A 23,324-nucleotide genomic window follows, 5' to 3' on the forward strand; every position below is an offset into this window, starting at 1 on the left:
TACTTTAAATGATGGCCAGAACTTGAATAGAATGAAAAGGACATTCCATGGGGGAGAGGAAGAGCAAGGGTAAAATCGTAGAGAGGGTTGCGCTAGCCATGATTAGATACCCCATAAGCAGACTCAAAAATATGCTGAATAATTTGGGTAGTAGGTATGTTGAGTCTGATCCGAAACCCAAATCAAGCAGGATGGTCTGACTTCTCTGAGTGTGGATGTCAAGGGAATGTAGTGCCCTAGTTTTCTCTACTCCTCCCTGGGAGTGATAGCTTCAGATGCCTGCAATTCTCTCAGAATTCATGGAGGGGTCCTAGGACTGAGGCAGAGAATAAATGTCATCCCTTTGTACTGGTAAAAAAAAACTGCTCCTAGGGTGGGAAGAAGAGTAGCAGAAAGTATAATGGGATGGTTTAACCACTGGAGGGATAGGATAGAGCACACACAGTATTAAGGACAAGGCCTTTAGAGATAGAATCAGCTCAACTGGTCCCTTGCTGACCTAGTCAGCTCAGAAGCCTGGAACAAAGATGTGACTCCTAACACCCAGGTCCTGTCACTCATTCCTATTTGTCAATGGGACCATAATATTCCTTCCATGACTATTCTCATTAGGAAATTAGCTCTTGGATCATAGTAGTTAAACCTTAAAAAAAAGGTGCCCCCCCCCACCATTCTGAAGTATTTCATTTTACAGATATTATGTTACATTAGTGAGGGACAACGTAGTGTAGTAATCCGAAGGCCATTCTTGCAATCAGAAATACCTGGATATTTCCCTTGTCTCTGATATATGCTGGCTGTGTGCCCTTGGGTAAGTCCCTTAATCTCTCAATGCTCCAGGCATCTTTCCATGATTATAAGTTACTAAGAAGTTGATCTGTAACCATAGAAGTCCACATCAGAAGTTCTTTACATTGAAGAAATCATTCTTTCAGAGGACTAAATGCCAAAAGAAAAGGTATATTAACCCCTATTTTCCATAGCCCTGTTAGATATCCATTATAACTAAACATGATAGGTGATTTAATTACAATTATTCCCATTATACAGATGAGGAAACTGAAGGCTAGAGAAGTGTTGTCCCAAGCTCAGATGGTTATTAAGTGAGGAGCAGGCACGGGATTTGAACCCAAGTGTTGGGAGCCAGGGTCTCTAAGCTGTTTGACACAGTTGCAGCAAGAAGACTCAAGGTCTTTCGGATCAGACTCAACATACCTACTACCCAAATTATTCACACTGCCTGATGGAACAGCATTTACTTCTTCAATATAAATAGGGATTCCATGCATACCCATATTTATAGGTTTGTTATTTATTGCAATATTTACTCACTCTAATAGTGGAATGACTATAAAGGAAGGATTTCAGAAAAATTCCTTGACTAAAACAGATTGTAAACTCTGTCCAAATTTAACAGGATTGCCCCTCCTTGAGGCATACAAAAAGCTTCAACATGAAATCCCTGGAAAACCCAACACTGGGAATTCCAAGGAAATGTCAGAATATATACAGGGAATACAGATACAAGATGGGTCAGATAGAATTCCAGGGAAATTAATAGCTTTGCCCCCCTTATCATACACAGGAATATATGAAAAAGATGGTGAGAGAATAGTTAGTATAGGTGACTGATATGTGAACTCCAGCAGCCTTAGTTTCATGGGAAAGAATAAAAAAGTCACAGAAACTGTGGTTTCTACCAACAAGGCCTGAAAGAAAAATTGGTTATTGTATGAGTTAACGGATGGGTGGACAAGCATAAAGACCTTCACTATAGATTGTTAAGGAAGTGTATCAAAAAACATTACTTACACAAAACGTATAAAAAACTTTAAATGAATTAACAATTATAAGGGAGGCTAGGTGGCGTAGTGGATAAAGCACTGGCCTTGGAGTCAGGAGTACCTGGGTTCAAATCCAGGTACTTAATAATTACCTAGCTATGTGGTGTGGCAAGCCATTTAACCCCATTTGCCTTGCAAAAAAAAAAGAATTAACAATTTATACAATGTAGTAATAAATAAGGTAACAGACAGGTTGAGGTCATCATGGTCTGAGTAGGGATAAGAAATCAATTAACTATATGATTATTAATTAAATTTGTAATCACATGATTAAAACTTGTAACCACATGACTTATATGATTGATGAGGAAAATTGTACACTTTTGTAACCAAGGAAATGATCTTAGCTTGTTTGCTTGAAACATACATGATTCTGGGACTATAAAAATAAATCCAAGCAGCTGACAGTCAGTCAACCTGCTCCTGCCTTTACCCCTGTGTTGACTCAACTCATTTTGCCAACTCTATCCCTCCTGTCAGGTTCCAAGGACCCCTGGGAGGCTGGACCCCTGCACCCAACCCCCTTGATTCCAAGTTCTGACCTTTTTCCCCAAGACAAATCATCACTTTCTTTCTAGCATGTCACCTATATTCCCCAACCCCTGGACATCCCAGGTTGAAAGGAAGGAGTGCTTAGTACACCTTGGCTATCCCTTCCATTGAGTTCTCGACCTGGCGGAGGGAAAATAAGGCACAGTACCTGATCTTGTGGGGAGATAGTTTACAAGGTAAAGGCACAGTGGAAGTCACTAAAGTTTTCCATTATTTGATTGAGAAATATCCATTGAAATTTCTGAGTAGGGTGTGATCACCTGGGGCTGGGGAGGTGGCTGAAGATTTGGAGAAGTGGGCTTTTATCTAGGTTTAAAGGTTAAAGGGAAGACTTGGCAAGAAAGACCGTGACATAATTGGGCAACAACACTTAGATTAGTGCAGTAGATTGGAAAATGCTTAGAGTAGTGGAAGCTAAGGAAAACTAGGCTGGGACCATATAAATAATCTAGCCTTAGATGCTCCACTAAATAATTCTACTTTCATTATTTTGTTAGACAGAGGTGGGGAGGGGAGGGGGTTGAGGGGAAGAGTATTGAACCAGAGAAATGGTATAATGTTTTTCAGGAACATTAATTTAGTAGTTGTTTGCAGGATGGGCTAGAAAAGGGAAAGGCTGGGTGCAGCTAGCTGGCACAATCAGGAGGACCTCCAACTCCAACCTCAGACACTTACTAATGCCCTAGCTGTATGACCTTGGACAAGTCACTTAACCCCACTGCCTTGCCAAAACCTAAAAAAAAAAGGGGGAAGGCTGGAAGTTGTTAAGAGAATCTAAGCAAAAGTAACTAGAGACTGGACTAGGAATAGAAAGGAAAGAACAGAAACAAAATGGGACAATCTCTTGGCTTCAGCCCTTCCACATTCTTTCCTCATTTAAAAGGTGGTACTACAACTCTGAAATTTTCTACAATCCCTAGCATCAAAAACTATTGATCCAAGGCAATTGCCAACTTGACCCAAGATATACTTCTCTCAGAGTCCTGGCCCACTGAGTATACCCAGATTTTGACTCCATTTGCACCTGAAAATGATGGCATTCAACTACCAGAGAGAAAAAGTATATTTCAGTGAAAAGAACCCTTGCCTAAGACAGGAAATCTAGGGTCTGGTGCTGATTCTCTCTGTGGCTTTAGAAAAGTCATTTCATTTCTATAAATCTCAATTTGTTCATCTATAAAATAATAAAACTGAAAAAAACTGATTTCTAAGATCTTTTCCATTCTACTTTCTTCTGTGGCATCTTCCATTTTAACAACACTCCACATCCTAACATTCCATATTCTAAGGTCCCTTCCAAATCCAACAGTCTATATTCTAACATTCTGTGGGCAAAAGTCACTCCTGGTTCTAATATTCTATGTTGTGATAATCTCTGTCTTCAGGCCTCTTCCAAATCTAATAGACTGTGCCCCAGAGACTATATGCTAAGTTCCCTTCCAGTTTTAACATTCTATATTTCAATATTCTATGTTCAAAGATAAAACAATTTTTCCTTTTTGCATTCTAAGGTCCCTTCAGATCTAATAATTTTTAACATTTTATGTCTCTTCTGGTTCTCAATTTTTAAACATCTAAGCATAATTCACAACCAGGTCAAACCAAGGTAACCTAATAGCTAGATCCCAAGACATTCCAAAGGAAATTCCTGCTTCCTGTTTATCTGAGAGAAGGAGACACAATTCTCATTCCTTCCTGGTTTCAATGTCAATATCATTTGGGAGGAATGAGAACAAAGTTCAGTTTTTCATAGAGTGGAACAGTGTTTGCTATTTAGTGAATCAAGTCAAGTTTCAGTAAAATTGATTCCTCAATCGTGATTGAACTGGTGAGAGAGAACTCAAAACTAATAACCTTCCTTCTAAAGACTTTACCGCATATTCCCATGTACCAAGTGGGAGAGGGGAAATCCTCTCTAAGATAAACAGATGCCACAACATCTCTTGGATAGGATTTCACCAATTAATTGTTATGGGAAGAGAGGATGGTGTGGGAATTTCTACAGAGGAAACAGGGTGATCACCTCTTCTCACCTGAAAGCAGCATGGGGTCCTTGTCCACTGATTTGCGGACCTGGTCTGACTCTCCAGTTAAAGAGCTTTCATCAATCTTAAGGTCATTGCCTTGGATGAAGATCCCATCAGCAGGAAGTAGGTCACCTATTAAAAGGAACAAAGATGAGAAAGTGAGTGAAAATCTTACTTTGAAAGGACTGGGACCCCATACCAAAAAAAATACAGTATCTTTAATGGCACACATGGGGCCATTTGTCCTTGCAATGAAGATCTTTCCAAATAGCGCAGGGGTCTTTGTCTTTTTTTGAGTTAATGAATGCCTTGGGCAGTCTGAGGGAGACTATGGAATCCTCTCAGAATCCAGTTTTCAAATCCTTAAGATAAAATACAGAAAATTACAAAGAAAACCAATGATACTTATCACCTAATCATACTTATCAAAATATATTTTTTTAAGTGTAGGGAATCCAGGTTAAGGACCCCTGCTAGGAGGTCCCTACATACAATCCATTCCAGTGCAATATCTAAACTCTCCATTTTAACTTCTGTTGTTCTGTATTTAGACCAATACAGAAATTCCAACTGTTCCCTAGCTGAATAATATTTCCAGCATTATCAGAGACAAATTTCTACCTGAATTCTTTGAGGCACAGAATTTCCATCTTTTCCCTCCTCCTCTTGCCCACCTCCTTCTAAAAAGTATCCTTTTATTTCTAATCTATAGATCACCATATACATAATTAGTCTCATCCTGAACTAGCTGTTCCATTCCTGGAATGCTCTCCTTCCTCACCTCCATCTCATAGAAAACCTGGTTTCCTTTAAGACCACCTGCAAGGGGCCTTTCTAATGCCCCACACAGCTATTTACTTTCCTTCTAAAGTGACTTCTTTCTTTTCTGAAGTTTTTAGTTACCTTGTTATTTTATATGTCTTTCCCCTTGTAATACCTTCATCAATCCTGTATATTTCTTGCATGTATCTTGATTTTTATATATCAGCTCCCCCATTAGAATGTAAGCTCCTTGAGGGGCTGCCACTGTTGTTTTTTTTTATCTGAATCTTCATTGATTTGACCACAGTTTGGTACCTGTTCATTGATTGATTAATATTTCTATTCTGAAGAGCAAATTCTAGAAATACATACACATAGACCCCACACAAACACACACAGGCACACCCCCTCCCACACACATAGTCACACATACATTCACATATTAATACATATATAATCAGTCTGCCTGGACCAAGAGACCAGAAAATTAGGTAAATATGTATAGTGAGGATTCTTTTTGTTGGATTAAAACAAGATGGTTAATAAAATCTCCTCCAAGTCTAAAATTCTGTGATTCTGTGGGTTATCTCTGACTAGATTTTTTTTTCTGCCATTACATCTCTCTCCCCTCTGACTTTACCAAATATTTCCTCAGCTCAAATACTATATTATTAAATGAGATAATGTGTTCTAGATATTTATAGCATATACATATATATGTCAAATGATTTTAAAACTTTAAAGAACTAACTAAATTGGCTACTATTACTGATATTCCTAGGAGTATCTGATTTAGAAAAGTAAAGGGAGTGTTTTAATTTTCATTTCTCTAATTAGTAGTGATTTGGAACATTTTTTTAATATGACTATAGATAGCCTGTGTTTCTTCCCTTGAGAACTGTCTCAGTTTGGAAAAGATGATAAAAAAGGAAAAAGATAAGTGCTGGAGGGATTGTGGGAAAACAGGCATCACAAATGTACTATTGGTGGACATGAAAATGGGGACAAAAGTTTTGGAAAGCAATTTGGAATTATACTTTAAAAATGTTACTAAATAGTATATTCCCTTTGATCAAACCACTTCTAGGTTTATATCAGAAAAAAAAGATCAAAGAAATAGGAAAAAAGTCTATATATACAAAAATATTTAAGTGGAAAGTAAAGAGAAGCTCACCAATTAAGGAATGGCTGAATAAGTTGTCATATATTAATGCAATGGACTATGATTTTGCTATAAGAAATCGAAAGGAAATAGATTCTTATTTTCTTAACTCATGTAACAGTCACATTGCAAACAAAATAGAAATGAAATAAAACAGTAAAAAATAAAGTTTTTGAAAAACATGCTTCAAACTGCATTCAGAAGTGAATAACTAGAAATGCATTATTTTTTTAAATGTTGAAAGACGTATATGAAGTAATGAACATAGTAAAGGAATCAGAGCTAGAAGAATATCAATTTTTTAAAATAATTCTGAAAACTTTTACAAACTGATGAAGAATGAAATGAGCAAAAAGAGAAAAGCAAAGTGTATAAGAGTGTAAAGAGGCAATATTATTATAGAAAAAAGGGAACCAAGGAAAATTTCAGGGAGAAAGAAGCATAAAATAGACTTTAAAGATCTGCAGGGGGAGGGGCTAGGTGGCATAGTGGATAAAGCACCAGCCTTGGAGTCAGAAGTACCTGGGTTCAAATCCGGTCTCAGACACTTAATAATTACCTAGCTGTGTGGCCTTGGGCAAGCCACTTAACCCCATTTGCCTTGCAAAAACCTAAAAAAAAAAAAAGATTTGCAGGGGAATGGTAGTCAGTGTTTGAGGATCTGCATTCTAATCTCAATTACTAAATCTATAATTAGTAAGTAAGCTATTACTTACTAATAATTATTTACTAATCTGGTGGTACAGTTAGAGGGTCACCTATGATATCAGGAGGACCTGAGATCAAATCTGACCTCAGACCCTTATGCTATGTGACCCTGGGCAAGTCATTTTAGTTATGAGACCCTGGGCATGTCACTTAACCCCATTTGCCTCAATTTGCTCATCTAGAAAATGAACTAGAGAAGTAAATGGCAAAAAAGTCCAATATCATTACTTAGAAAACCCCAAAACTGTAAGACTCTGCACAAAGTGTTGGACAGGACTGAAATGACTGAGCAACAATAACAATCTATTACTGGATTTTGAGGCAAGTCATTCAACCTCCATGGACCTCAGAGTCTTCATTTGTAAAATGAAGGCATTAAACTAAATGATCTCTGAGGTCTCTTCCTAGGACTCAATAACTGTCCTGATTTTTTAACAGACTTCCACTGATTGTCTTTTCCACCCAAAAAATTGGTTTTTAGTCTTCTTTGAGCCTTGATACTTCCTTTTCTCTGTCCTTGGCCCAAAGATGGATCACCAAGGTTACCTTTGGGCTCACTGACCTGCATGTCCATACTAGAATAATCAAATGCTGATCTTGTTCTCTCCACCCAACCAAGTCTCATTCTAGATGCCCAGGCATCCCAAGTCAAATACAAGGTATTTGGCAGCTGGATAGAGCACCAGCCTGGAGTCAGGAGGACTTGAGTTCAAATTCCACCTCAAACACTTAATAATTACTTACTTAGCTGTGTGATCTTGGACAAGTCACTTAACCCCACTGCTTTGCAAAAAAAAAACTCAAAAAACTTTAGGGATTCTAAGTTTGTAGAGATTGGAGGGATGGGGATGGAAAACTTACCATATTTTACCTGGGCAATGTCACCAACCACGATCTCTGCCACTGGAATCTGGATCACCTGGGCTCCCCGGACCACAGTAAACTTCTGCTCCTGTTCAATTCGGCTCTGCAGACCCCGGAACTGCTTCTCTTTGCTCCAGTCATTAAAAGCAGTGACAAGAACAACACAGATAACTGAGAGAAGTATGGCAGCCCCTTCAATCCAACCAGCTTCTGCCTCACCTTCATCTTCAGCCCCAGCCTGGGCTGTCGCACACCCTGCATGAAAAAAGAGAGAAAGAATTGTAAGAAAAAGCAAATAAGACTAGAGAAAGAGTAGGCCAGCAAATGTAACTTAGGAGTAACTTAGAAAATAAATGATCCAAACTGACCCATCCACCAAAAAGAAGCTTGCCCTCCCTAAAGGATAGATACCAACAATAGAAGTTCATCAAGCACTGATGATTATTGAAATTCCTAGCATATTGATAGAATTTTGTGTTTTTTTGAAGAATTTCACATCTTTTATTACATTTTCCCCTTATATTAACCCTGGTAATATGAAAGACTAGCATATTCCTTTCTATTTTATAAAGGAGAAAACTGAGCCCAGAAAGATTAAATTATTATTTATAAGAGGGAGATCTTAAGTTTATTTAATCTGATTTGATTATGGGTTTCTAAGAATGACAAGGAGCAAAGGGTTAAAGGTGGATGTTACCTTAGAAATCCTGTAGTTCAAACCCCTCATTTTTTATATAAAATCCAGAGAAATTATTAAGTTATTTGCCCAAGGTAACATGGGCAATAAATAGAAGGTGCAAAATTGAAATTTAGGTTCTCTTTTCATTAGACTATGCTGCTATTTTTAGTGCTAAAAAAAGAGACCCTGAAACTCTATAATTCAAAATCTCTCATTTTATAGATGAGGAAACTGAGGCCCAGAATGATTAAATTAAGTGACATTATCTAGTGAATCATTATCTAGTGAATGGCCAAGGTAGAATTCCAGAGTACTTTCCAGAACTTTTTTCCTTTATCAAGAACTTCAAGAACTAAAATCTTATCGGTGTATCAGAAGGTACACAACTAATGACAAGCTTCTTACTTTCAGTCCATCATGCTTACATCTTAATGGCATCTCACCTTTGGCAGTTCAAGGAGATGCTATTTATTTGCCAACTAAGTGTTCCTTCCAATTATTCAAGGGAACAGTTAGGAAAAGTCTCTTAACCACAGATGTCTGACTCAGAAGGGCAATTAAGCTTTTAAGTACAGGAGGAGTAGGAGCTCAAAAGTACAAATTATCCCCTCAAAAACATCCCCAAAGGAGTTGTGGCTGAGGGACCAAGGGCCCAATTTTGCCCCAAGGAAAAAAGAAAGGTGACTTCTGGTGAGCAGTCAGGCTATAATGAGAAGTAATGGCATAGAAAGTAGGAGAAATCAAAGCTGAGAACCACAGCAAAATTTCTGGCCAGGAGTAGTCTAAGCCTTTCCAATTGTCTGCAAAATAAATGTTGAACTCTCTCTGACTGACAAAATCTAAAATTAGACTGACCAAATCATTGGAAAACAGACCCACAGGGCAGGCAGCAATCACTTCTCCCTTTGTAGAGTGAAGGGGCTGGACTGGGCAATTCCTGAAGCTCCTTCTGGCTCTAGCATGCCATGAGTCAATGATGATAAGAAGAAAAGCACAACCAAATAAAATGCTTAGCTAAAATGGAAATAATGTACACATCCCATTTCTAATTGACCTTCTTATATACTTTCCTTCTAAGACTGTTTTCCATCTACACATATATTTTATGCACATGGCTGTTTACATCTTGGCTTTCCCATTCAAATGTGAGTTCCTTGAGGGCAGGGACTGTGGTTTTACTTTTTATCTCCAGCACTTAGAACAGAGCCTAGAATATAGTTAGCATTTAACAAATGTTTGCTGACTGACTCACCAAGTGACAGCTATATAATTATATTATATATTACTTTTAAATAGCTTTTGATTTTCTGAAGAGTTTAACAGTTTTCTGGACTCTGGGAATTGAGTCAACTGTTAAGATAGCACAAACTATGAGGTGAATGGTTTGTCCACTCATGTTTTATTGTAGATGTGATATGGATGCAACCATACTGGCAACATTTGTGGGTTACTTCTGCCACCAAAAACTACCCAATATTAACCTAGTGATTGAAGATATCTCTCTTTTTTTTTGGAATTCAATATTTATTTTTTCTTTTAAATTTATTTATTTTGAATTTTATAATTTTTCCCCTAATCTCACCCCCCCACCAGAAGTCAGTCTGTTAGTCTTTACATTGTTTCCATGGTATACATTGATCTGAGTTGAATGTGATAAGAAAGAAATCATATCCTTAAGGAAGAAAAATAAAGTATAAGAGATAGCAAAATTGAAGATATCTCTTTAATCAAAAATTTTATGATTTGCATAGTCAGGTTTTCAAAAAGAGTAATAAAGTGGATTCTTCAAACTAAAACCTGCTAAACTTGACTTTAAATTCTAGCAAAATTTAAGAATGTATAATTAGAGGGAAGTTTTGTGACCATTCGGAAAAGGAAGCAGCAGACATTAAGAGACAACATGGGTTCATCCTACACAAGTCATAGCTAATTTATACAATTTCTTTTTCCAACAGAGTTACAAGGCTGGCAAATGCTAAAGACCTAGGTTATCTGAATCTCTACCATGTGCTTGACTGATAATCCTGTGAAATGGATGATAATATTTTAAGAGGAATTTGGAACTATATGATAATCATGACCCAAAGAGTGATGATCAGCATCTACCCGGAGGCAAATCTCTAGTAGATAACCATTAGATCCTTAGCCCTATTCAACTTAAAATTTATCAATACCTTGCATGAGGATATAGATACGACACATTACCATATTTGAGGCTAAATTAAACAAAGAGGGAGACAGAGTATATTAGATGAGACAATCAAGATCTAAAAACCTCACAGGGCTAACACTAGGAAAACCCTGAACATTAATTGACATAAATGTGCTTAGTCTTCCAAGGTATTCTTAAATTCTGGTCTTCCAGTGCTAGAATAAGGGGCTAAATCAAAAAGGGTAAAAACCCCACCTGTACAAAGATATTCATACCAGTTCTGTTTGCAGTGGCAAAGAATTGGAAATTGAGTGAATGTCCATCCATTGAGAATGTCTGAATAAATTGTGGTATATGTATGTGATGCAACACTATTGTTCAATTAGAAATCAGGAGGGATGGAATTTCAGAGAAGCCTGAAAAAACTTGCATGAATTGATGCTGAGTGAAATGAACAGAAGCAGAAGAACATTTTACACCTTAAAAACAACATGCCCACTCCATCAGAACAATGATCAGGGACAATTTCTGGGGATCCATGATAGAGAATACCATGCATATGCAGAGAAAGTACTATGAAGTTTAAACAAAGATCAAAGATTATTATCTTACTAACTTATCATAATTTTGCTATCTCTAACATTTTATTTCTTCCTTATGGATATGTTTTTGCTCTTAACACATTCAATTTTGATCTATGCTTATCATGGAAACAAATGTAAAGACTATATCTGATTGCCTTCTGTTGGGGAGGAGGGGGGAAGGGAGGGGGGAAATTGCAAAATTCAAAACCTTGCAAAAATGATTCATAGAAACTATTATTGTGTATAACTGGAAAACAAATAAAATATTTATATTTCAAAACCAGAAAAAATGGGCTAAATCTACTAAGATAGGACTAAAGTAATAGAAAATGTATAATGATACATTTGAGTTCAAGAAATTAATTGGATAAGTCCACAAGTACAGAATAGGGGAGTTGTGGCTAGACAACAATTTATGTGGAAAAAGTCTGGGAGTTGTATAATTTGCAAAATCAATGAGTGCATGGTGAGAAATAACTCAAAAACAAAAAAAAACAGAAACAAAAATATTGTTAGGCTGACTTAAGAGAGGCACAGTGTTTATAATGAAGGAGAAAATGGCCCCTGTGTATTTTACCTGGTCAGAAAACATGTCTGGTATTCTATTTAGTTTTGGACATCAAAATTTTGGGGAAGTCTTAAAACTAGGAGCAGTAGGTGCTAAGTGAGAAGAGAGGATGGTTTCAGTTTGATGTAAGAAAAATTTTGCTAGAACTGTCCAAAAAGAAAAGCAGATAGAGTGGCTTCTCCATCACTAGAGGTCCAAATGCAAGCTAATGGGTTCCTTCTTAGATTATTGCAAAGGGGATCCTTGTTCAGTATGAGCTAGGGTAGATTAGGTCCCTTCCTACTCTGAGAATCTGTGATTCAATGAATTGTTTTCCTGTATCCTGGTCATAGTTACAACAATTCAACCTAGTAATTCATAGGATCCTAGATTCAAAGCAAGAATAGACCTTTAGAGGTCATGTATTCTATCCTCTCTCAAACTTTTACAGATAAGAAAAACAAGACTCAGAGGATTTCAATGACTATACAGGTCTTATCTCTCCTCCACTGATGGTAGGGATGATTTTTAATTCATTTGTATTTCCAAGAGTACCTGACACAGTCCTTTACATACTGTTGCTATGGTTTGACATACCCTGGGTTTCTCATCTTTCAGGTCTTTCTTCACATGCTGCTTTCTCCACCTAGTATGTCCTTCTCTCTCCATTCTGCTTATTTCTTTTCTTGCTCGGCAAAATGTATTGTTTGACCTAGAATCAGGAAGACCTGGGCTCACATATAGCTTCTGACACTAGTGTGTAATGATTATATGCCACTCTCTTAACCTCTCCAAACCTCAGTTTCTCCATATGTAAAATGGGTACATAATGGATACTAGCAATTCTATCATGGGGTGGTTTTGAGACTCAAAGGAAATAATATGTGAATCAAAGTGCTAAGTTAAAAGCAGCTATTATCATTATTAATCATGGTCAGATCACAACTCATATACCCTTCCCTACTGTCCAAACCCAACATGTCTTCTTCACCTAAACTTCCACAATAAACTTCCATCTAATGCCAGTTCTGGGGTTTGTTTGTTCGTTTGTTTTTTGCTTTATATGAACTACTCCTCTCCCCAATTAGACAAAAACCTCTCAAGACCAATTAATTAATCTTATTCACCATTGTATTTTCCAAAGTGTGTAGCACAGGGTCTTGTCCACAGGAAGCAACTGACAAAAGTCAAACTGTGTATGTTGAAGAGAAGATAAACATACTGAATAAACATCTGTTGGAGAACTGAGTTGTTTTCCTGGCTCCCCTTCCAAAGATCACAGCTCTGAATTCAACATTACAGAACTGCAAATATTGCTTTACCATGTTTCTCATTTCCTGTTAGTGCCAAAAATTCCCAATATTGCTTACAAAAAGGCTATGAGGCAGAAAACTAAACATACATCTGGTTTACCAAGTTTTAAAGGTTTACAATTTACTTAAGACAACACAACTTTGGTACAGTAGATATAAGTTAGGAACATGAAGTCAGGAGGACTCATCTTCCTGAATTCAAATCTGATCTCAGAAACTCATTAACTGTATGACCCTGGACAAATCATTTAACCCTCATTGGCTCATTTTCCTCATTTGTAAAATGAGCTGTAGAAAGAAATGGCAATCTCTCCCTTATCTTTACCACCCCCCCCCCAAAAAAACCCACAAAATTCAAATGGGGTCATGAAGAGTGGGAAATGGCTGAAAAATGATTTAATAATAACCATTCTCCACTGACTCAGAAGGTACTCTGGGACCATTACAATGTCTCTAGGTACATCAACTAGAGTGTTGAAATTGAAATCAGGAAGATAAGCATTTAATCCTGCCTCAGACACTTATTAGTTAGCTGTATGGCAATAAGCATGTCCCTAAATCTCTACCAGCCTCAGTTTCTCCATCTGTAAAATGGGGATAATAACAGCACCTACTTAAGATGGCTTTAAGGATCAAATAAGATAACATATCTGCTTTGTTACTGCTTTGAAAATTTTAAAGCACTACATAAGTATTGCTGTTATCATTATACAGGAAAGTCTAGAACTCTCTCAAAGAGTTCTAGAGGAATTCTTGACTATGCGGCAAGATATTGAGCAGCTTTGAAATGGTCTCTTCCTACTACAAAACAGCCCTCATTGATAGCTGAAATTCCAGTATTAAATAGCTATGACTTTAAGCTAAGTATTGAGAAGATACATAAAATACACTTTATAAACCTTAGAGATCTATATGTGCATATGGTGTGTCATAGGTTAGCTATCATTATTTTCCACTCTCCAAATATCTTTATATTAAATGGGCCCCGATCCTGCAAGAGATCATAAGTGCATTTATATATTTTTGTATGTGTGTATATGTATGAATACATACATATATCTATATCTACAAAAGAGTTACTGGGCAGTCAACTTGTACACACATACACACACACACAACCTATGTCAATTTAGGTGATTCAGGAAAGATAAGAAGGTAGGATATGAACTCAACTTTGAAAGAAATTAGGAATTCCAAAAGGTAGACGTATAGACGGAATAAATAGCAGATATGGAGAAAATCTAAGAGCAAAATCAAGAGACAGGAGATGGAAGTCCCAGGAAAAGAACAGTAGGGTCAATTTAAATGAACTGCAGAGTGAAAAAGAATAATGTCTAAGTCTGGAGGGATAGGTTGATGTCAGCTGGTCAAGGGCTTGAAAGGCCAAGAAGAGGAGTCACTATTTAATTCCAAAAGTAATAGGGAGTCCCTGAAATTTATTGAACACTGGAGGTTACTAAGCAGGGGAGTATCATTGTCATATTTCTGCTTAAGGATTATCATCACTTAGGCAGCAGTAGAGGGTAGATTGGAGAGGAGAGACAAGAGATTATTAGAAGACTATTGCTTCCAGAAGGTTGAGATCACACATCCATTGGAATATTTACAGAAGAAAATGACTTTATTCTTGACTATTTTAAACACATTAAGAACTCTTAGGTTTCATAAAGGAATAAAGCCCATTTCAGAATAAAGTTTATAAATGCACATAGCAAAATTTATAGCATTACAAAGAAAATTAATTATATTGAAATGAAGATGCTATTTTTCCCTGTCTAGGCTCAACAAACTCCAAATGGGAGTTCATAACTTTCACTCTAGCCCTTACCATTCACCAGAGGAGGAAAGTGAGACCCAGGGAAGAGCAAAAAGCTCACATACTGAATTTGTAGCAGAATTAGGACTGTAAATCCTAGATGACCTGACTTTGAAACTGGTACTTTTTCCATCATAACAGGCTGTCTCTCATTTCCTCTGGAGACCAACTATAGAGGGAACTTTTTAATAAGCAAAGTAAGGTAACTGTACATTAGTGAAACCTCCACCTTGTCAGGAGTGGGAAATCTTGTTTTATAGCCCCAAGGGTGTAATGTTGGAAAAAGCTGAAAGAGAAGTCTGGGAAATAGAACTAGCACCATGGACAGCAGAGTAAAGTTTTTTTTATGGGTGGGGGATAGGATAAGGGGAATGACTTTCTAAGAGGGAAAGAGAACTTCTAGCTCTCTGATAGGCATGGTGAAATTCTATCATGTCAGTAATAGGCATATAGCTTTGGGTAAAGTCGTTTTCCCAGTTTGGGACTCAGTTTCTTCCTCTATACAAGAAAAAGTTGATAGTCTGTGTGGCTGTAATAGAAACTCCTCTACAGGATATGCAGCATTGTATCAATATTCAACCATTCAGTACTAAGTCATTCTCTCAAATCAAAATATTATAGGAACATAGCCCTCAGTTAAAAATATAAATTGTACTGGGAAGGGTATATAATTACTATTATTTACTATTGATTAAAAAAAAAGAGGAAGGCCCTAAGGGAATTCCTCTTATGAAAGAGGAAAGAAATTGTCCTGGGGCACTGCTTGAGGACAAGGCATGCCAGGATAACAATAGCTGAATAATGATAGATAATAACAAGCCACATAATAACAATAAAAATTATGATGCTGATGATAATGCTGATGATGAAAGGTGATATTTATAGAGTAAAGCCCTTTCTATGTATCATGTCATTTGTATCCCACTATAACTCATGAACCAAGTGCCATTATCACCTCCATTTTACAGATGAAAAGCTGGAGTTTCAAGGAAGATAAGTGGCTTGCCCAGGGACCCATAGATAATAAATCTGAAGGAGATAAGGAAAAAGACCTAGAATACTGCTCAGACAAATTAGGATCTGAAGAGTTAGGGAGTGAAGCTGAATGGGGGAAACCAGTTTCTAGAAAAGCCATGGGGACCCAGAATGCCTGGCCACCAAGGATGACAGGAAGAAAGGTTAGGAGACTTAGAAAAGGCATGAGAAATACTAAAAACAAACAACCTATTTCATTTGTCCTACTGAGCAATGTGAATATGCTTGAACATGGATCTGATGTTTTTCCATGACTTCTTATGATTTCTCTTGAATGATGCCTACATTAATAAAATGCAAGTGGACCTGCACAGAAGCAAAAGTTTTAAATTCAAGGCTGGCTCTAATTATGTAGCCAGAGGAGCTTGCCCTGGAATTTATTTTTGATACCTTCCATGTATCTTATGACTACATTTTGCATTTTGTTTTGACAACATAGAAATCACTTTCCAACAACACCTCAGTATTTTTCCTTAGAAACAAGTAAGCAAAACCAACAGATGGAAGAATGGTAATGGACAAAACATGTAACATTAAACGATATATATTTTTATGAAGAAGAACAAAAAAATAGATTACAACCACTTAACAAAGAGGAATGAAGTGTATCTTATGTCTTAATATTCACCCTCCGAAACTATCAGTCTCTAAATTTGATCTGATTTTGGATTATCTTTTTTGTGTTCTTTTCATGCCTTGGATTAAGCACCACACTTAGAGTTAAGAAGAAAAGGATTTGAATACTCTATCAGCTGCTTACTGTATGACGTTGGGCATGTTACTTAACCTTTCTCTTGTACTCGGTTTCCTTATTTGCAAAAGAAAAAGTTTGGATGAAATGACCTCTTGGGTCCCTTTCCACTTTAGATCTCTGGTCTGAACATCAAAATTTCTTCAGTAGACAAAGAAATGAACTTCTAATGGTACATTTCCATGTACCAAAAACTAGGGGAATATAATTAAGAAGAACTCTTGCATCATACCATTTCTGCTTATGTTGACATAACATTGTGTTATAATATTCTTTACTATTGGATCCCCTTTGGCACAAGGAAAATTTGAGGAATACTCAACATAGTAAACTCAGAGAATTGAGAAGGAAAAAAAATCTTCATAGTAACAAATGCCAAGGCAAAGAATGACAACCCGGTCTTCACACAGAGCATTGGCAAGGAGGATGTAAAGGGTTTTATAGGGCTGTGCTCTGATTAGACCAATAATTTGGAGAGAAATTCATTCAGTCCTGAACTAAATGCAGTAATTACCAATCAGACAGTATTATCAGAAAAAGGTCTAAAATAGGAAGACTCTGAACATCTGTATGTGTCCTAACTTCTATCGATGGAGCATACTGCCAACCTAGCCTCTTCTATGCCTCACCCCACCTACAGGGTGCTATTTTTAAATGTGGAACACCTTGTGCCATTGGACGCCTCCACCAAAGTTCCTAGGGAAAATCTCATCCCGCCTACTGCAGCATTTTAATTTTTTAAAATGAAACTAGTTCTACCTGTCATCTATAGGGTAGCACAAAAATGAAGACACCCACTAGGAGGCTTGTTCCATAGCAATGGAACTCAGCTGGGGCTCAAGATCCCAGGCAGGGTGGAGATGCTGTCATATGGATATACAAAGCCATGGAAGGGATAGGAAATGGGAAGAGGTATTTAATTTGTTTGTGTTAACAATTTCCTGGTCTACATAGTGCAAACTTGTGACCATAGGGACAAGACGACAATGAACAGTGTAGGACAAATGATAACTTCTCTCAAAAATGCAGAAACATTTTTACCATTCTTCCCTCCACCAAGTCACATCAATAAAAAAGTATTTATTAAAATGCTTACTATATAGCAGCCCTTTGAGAATCTCTGGAGGGAAAGGCAAAAGTAAAACTTTACTGACTACCCTCGAGAGACTTGAATTTTATAATGGGAAACAGAATGTACATATAAAAGGATATATGAAATATATATGATTCAATTTTTATGTGTGAAGAAAGTCATTAATACAGTGCCTGGAACAAAGGTGGCACATATTAATGCTTGTTGCTTGATTAGTAACTGGAGGAATAAGGAATAATTTCATTAAGAAGGCATTTCTAGAGGCATGTAGGTGGCTCAGTGGAGAAGAGTCAGGAGAACCTGAGTTCAAATCCAGCCTCAAACATTTGAAGTTTACTAGCTGTGTGATCTTGGGCAAGTCAATTAACCCCACTTTGCCTCACAAAAACAAAGAAGGCTTTTCTTGAGCTAAATCTTCAAGGAATGTAGGAATTCTGAGGAGAGGTGAGGAAAGAGCATTTCCAGGCAGTGAGGATAGCCCATGCAAAAACTTGTGGACGGGAAATAGCGGTTCATATGTATGGAACAACAAAAAGACCAGTTTGGTTGAACCATCCCCATCCTCATGAGACTCAGAAGAATTGTTCCTCTTTTATCCCTCACCAGATCTCCTTCCTTTCTTTCCAAAGTCTCCAGACTTGGTAGGTAGTGGAAAGAGTATAGAAAGAAGAGTCAGTTAACATGACTTTGAATCTTGGTTCAGTTTCTAACTTTGTGCAGTCTTAGGTAAATTATTTAATTCTTGGTACTTCATGTCTCTCATCTATAAATGGAGGTGACAGTTTTTGTAACATTGACTTCACAGGGTCACTGTAAGGGATGTGCTTTATGCAAACCTTTTAAAAAAAGTGTTTAGAAAAGTCAGTTGATGTTGAACTTGAGGATCATCCAAAGAGCAATAGAAAGGCATGTTGTGGGCATGTGAGCAGGCTACAAGATTATAAAGTAATTATGGAGGTAAGGAGGCACAAAAGTTGTCATTTAAGAAATGAATGAACAAAAAGAAGATGGAGTCATTAGGTGGTGAGCCAATGGGAGGCCCATGTACTTTACTGGTATCCTCCTCACTAGTATCTCATGTACAAATAAGGCACAATCCCCGAACTCAAGTAAATTATAATATAATTGAGGATATAAGGCTAACATACATGAAACATGAGTTGAGATAGCATATCATCAAGCATGAAAGATGGTCACTAGTCTGCACTATATAGACCAGAAAATTGTTAACACAAACAAATAAATACCTCTTCCAATCTCCTATCCCCTCCCCACTCCACCTCATTCCATGACTTTGTATATCCATATGACAGCATCTCCAACCTGCCTGGGATCTTGAGCCCCAGTTGAGTTCCATTGCTATGGAACAAGACTTCTGGTGGGTGTCTTCATTTTTGAGCTACCCTATAGATGATAGGTAGAAAACTAGATTCATTGAGGAGCTCATGGAAAGTGATGAATCAGCAACAGCAGCAGCAGCAGCAGCAGCAACAGCAGGAGCAACATCCTGGAAGGTGAGTGCTGTAATTATTATTCCTAAGATAAAAAAACTGAGGCACAGAGAGGTCCAAGGTTACATAGCTAATAAGAGTTTGAGGTGAGATTTGAACTCAGATTTTCCTGACTCCCTTGCTAGCATTATAATAATAAAATAATAAAAAATAAATAATAATAATAATAATAATAATATACATAGCAGTTTAAGAGAGCTCTGTAAATACTTTTAACACTATCAGGATACAAATGCTATAATTATTCCCATTTTACAGTTGAGGCAGACAGAGCTGAAGTAACTTGTCTTTTTTGAAATCACACAGTTAAAAATATTTGAGATTAGATTTGAACTCGTCTTCCTGATTCTAAGTCCACTACCTATGCATTGCCTGACTGCAACAGGCAGACCCATATGGCAGAAATTCACATTGTTGGCAGAAACAAATGAGCTCACAGGCCCATTTGAATGTGAGCCAAGCTTTCACTAAGTCATATACAAATAAGGCACAATCCCTGAACTCAAGTAAATTATAATATAATTGAGGATATAAGGTACCATACATGAAATATGAGTTGAGATAGCATATAATCAAGTATGAATAATGGTTAGAGAAGGAAGATATTAGCAAACAGAACCAGAGCTGGGCTTTGAAGGATGGATACATTTGATAAATAAAAGAGAGAAAGTAGGGAAAAAAAATTATTTAATAGAAAAAACCCTAGATCAGTGTCATCCCAGCTAAAATACTAGTCAATTATCTAGAATATGCCAGTGTTTAATTGATAGGTCTGGGTAACCTTGGTCAAGTCACTTCAATCTATCTATATCTCTTCATCAATAAACTAAGATGCTCAATGAATTAGCAGTCAATAGGAAATCAACATTTCTACATATAAGACAAAATATTTGCCTTCAAGAAACTTTCAGTCTAAGTAGGATATCCATAGCTATAAACTACTTGCAAGATCCAGAGATGAGGACAATGCTATAGGAACAAAGCTATTTTACATTATTATTCATGACTTGGATAAAGGCAGAGTTGACATGCTTACCACATCTGTAGATGACCCCAAACAAGGAGACAGATAGTTTTGTTGATGATAATACTGGACCTGGAGCCAGGAAGATCTGAGTTCAAATCTAGCTTAAGACACTCTAGCTTTGTGATCCTGGGCAAATATTGTAACCTTTTTCTGCCTTGGTTTCATCATCTATATCAATACCTACCTTCTGGACTATGGTGAGGCTAAAATGAGATAATAGTTATAAAGTGCTCTTCAGTTTTAAAGTCCTATCTAAATGCTAGCTGTAGGAGCAGCAACAGTAGTAGAAGTAGCGGTGGTAGTGGTGGTGGTAGTGGTGGTGGTAGTGTAGAAGTAGTAGTAGAAGTTCAGAGGGACAAGAAATTTGAATTTTAAAAGATTTTTATAGTCTATGGATCAAATAGGATCATATCTGTAAAGCTTTTAGCACAGTGTTTAGCACTTAATAAGCATCTAATGAATGCTTAGAGGCATCAAGGTGACTTAGAGGATAGAATCTTGGGCCTGAAGTCAGGAGGTCTTGAGTTGAAATCAAGCCTCAGAGATTTAGTAGCTGTGTGACCCTGGGTAAGTCACTTAACTCTGTTTCAGTTTCCTCATGTAAATGAAAATTAGTTGGAGAAGGGAATGACAAACTACTGCAACATCTTTTCCAAGAAAACCCCAAATGGGGTCACAAAGACATGACTGAAGAAAATGATTAAATGAACTCTTCTTCCTTCCCTTTCCCTAAGGTATTAGCCTATAGGTTAAAAGAGATGAATGTAAAGTTTTAGACTTAGAGTTTGAAAAATCTTGCACTTGGGAAGCCAAGTACAAGATGAAGAAAGTGTGATTGGACATCAGTTATTCTGAAAATGATATGGGTGTATAAATGGATTACAAACTCAATGAACTCTATAGTGTGATATGGCTATCAAGGAAGCTCTGGAAGTATTAGATTTCATTAACCCAAGGTCAATAGTGCTCCAAACCAGAAAAGTGACAGTACATTGCTCAACTCTGCCCTCATCAGAACACATCTGGGAGTATCGTATTCTGTTCAATGAAATCAATAATTCAGCAAGCATTTATTAAGCATGTACCAAGTAGCAGATATTGTGCCAGGTGCGAGAGATACAAAGACCAAAGAAATGAAGTGATCTCCGCTCTGAAAGAACTTGCTTTCTATCAGAGATACCTTGTAAGAATATGTTATGTATGGAGTAAACATGAAATGCTGCCTAGTTGAGGAGGGAGGGCATTTGCAGTTAGGGGACTCAAGGAAAATTTCAGCTCTAGATTTTAGGAAAAGCATTAATAAACTCAGAGGAAGTTGGCCATGATAGTGAAGAACCATCATCATTATCATTGTAATAAGAAGCATTTATATAGTGCTTTAAGGCTGGAAATGTCTCATTTTATTCCCATAACAATGTTTGGGGGGAAGCCTATTACTACTTCCATTTATAGATGTAGAATCTGAGGTGATGCTATTTGTCCTTTGTTCTTGAAGAAGACCAACATCATTGGAGGTGAGGTCATGACAATCATATTGAATTTGGGGGGGGGGGTCTTGTGCTACAGTCACCAACCTCATGTTCTCCTCCAGAGACATCTAGGTCCAGACATGGACATGTCAGACCCAGCTGGGTCTGCCTATCACAGTCAGGAAATGCATATAGTGGACTTAGAGTCAGGAAGATGAGTTCAAATCTAATCTCAAATATTTTTAACTGTGTGATCTCAAAAAAGACAAGTTACTTCAGCTCTGTCTGCCTCAGCTGTAAAATGGGGATAATTATGGCATTTGTATCCTGATAGTGTTAAAAGTATTTACACAGTTCTCTTATCTCTGTCTAGGTCCAGACATCAGGATGACTGGAGATGACCCTGGATGCGAGGCAATCAGGGTTAAGTGACTTGCCCAAGGTCACCCAGCTAGTCAGTGCCAGGTGTCTGAGATTGGATTCAAACTCCTGTCTTCCTGACTTCAGGGCCAGTGCTCTATCCACTGTGCCACCTAGCTGCCCAGGAAACTGAGGTAGATGGAAGTGAAGTAACTTGTGAAGGATAATACAGTTAGTAAGTGCCAGGTGCTACATTTGAATTTAGGTCTTCCTGATCCCAGATCTGACACTATATCCACTGCCCCATTGAGTTGCCTTAGGAAAATCACATGAAGGAATTAGGTTTGGTCTGTGGAAGAGAATGCTTGGGGGAACATGTTGGCTGGCTTCAAGTATTTTTCCTGGATGAAGGATTAGCTTTCTTCTAAGTGGTCTCTGAGCATAGAGCTAGGGACAATTCAAAGAGGTAAACTGAGGCCTGACAGAAGGAAAAACTTTTTTAATAATTATAATATTTTATCATTTTTATAATGAATAATTATTACTATGCAAGAGAGTAACAAGCTGCCTCAGGAGTTAGCAGGTTTCCCCATCAATGGAGGTGGAGGGAGGTCTCAAGGAAAAACTTGATGAGTGTTTGCCAGGTATGCCATGGATGGGATTTTTGTTCACACACACCTTGGCTTGAAGTCTGAGTCTCTGCCAGAACCATTCATTTAGCATTCAACAGCTATTGACTGATGGTGTTATCTTGTCTTAGGTGCAGTGCTTGGCTTTCCAGTTAGGCAGGAAGCCCCTCAAGGGCATGAGCTTTAGACTTCTCTGCATTCTAGTCAGCAGCCTGGGAGCAGAAGATAGTCAGCGCCTATCTGATGGAGCAGCCATTCCCCCCTGGACCGCTGCCACCTTTATTGTCTGTACTGCTGTGGAAATTTATCATATGCTCCCTTGCTGACATCTAGCTAGAGAAATGGAAGGAATGGTCATCCCTTAGAATGGTACCAAATTCTCCCAAAATACATCCTAGGGCTTCTGCTGAAATCCTCCTCCAGTATCTGATCCTGGCAG

At 37.5% G+C, this 23,324-nt stretch overlaps 1 protein-coding gene across 18 annotated transcripts in view; it reads right to left on the reverse strand.

The window, feature by feature from the left end:
• Window positions 1–23,324, reverse strand: part of ATP2B2 (ATPase plasma membrane Ca2+ transporting 2) — a 681,398-nt gene that overhangs the window by 121,617 nt on the left and 536,457 nt on the right. For all 18 annotated transcript variants that reach the window (XM_074198571.1, XM_074198568.1, XM_074198575.1 and 15 more), the window contains 2 exons: window positions 7,917–8,174; window positions 4,430–4,555 (listed from right to left, as the gene is read on the reverse strand). In XM_074198571.1, coding sequence (XP_074054672.1) covers window positions 4,430–4,555; window positions 7,917–8,174 — 384 coding nt within the window. The remainder of the gene's footprint in view (window positions 1–4,429; window positions 4,556–7,916; window positions 8,175–23,324) is intronic.

This window comes from Macrotis lagotis, chromosome 8, assembly GCF_037893015.1.
Source record: "Macrotis lagotis isolate mMagLag1 chromosome 8, bilby.v1.9.chrom.fasta, whole genome shotgun sequence".
NCBI classification, from domain to species: Eukaryota; Metazoa; Chordata; class Mammalia; order Peramelemorphia; family Peramelidae; genus Macrotis; species Macrotis lagotis.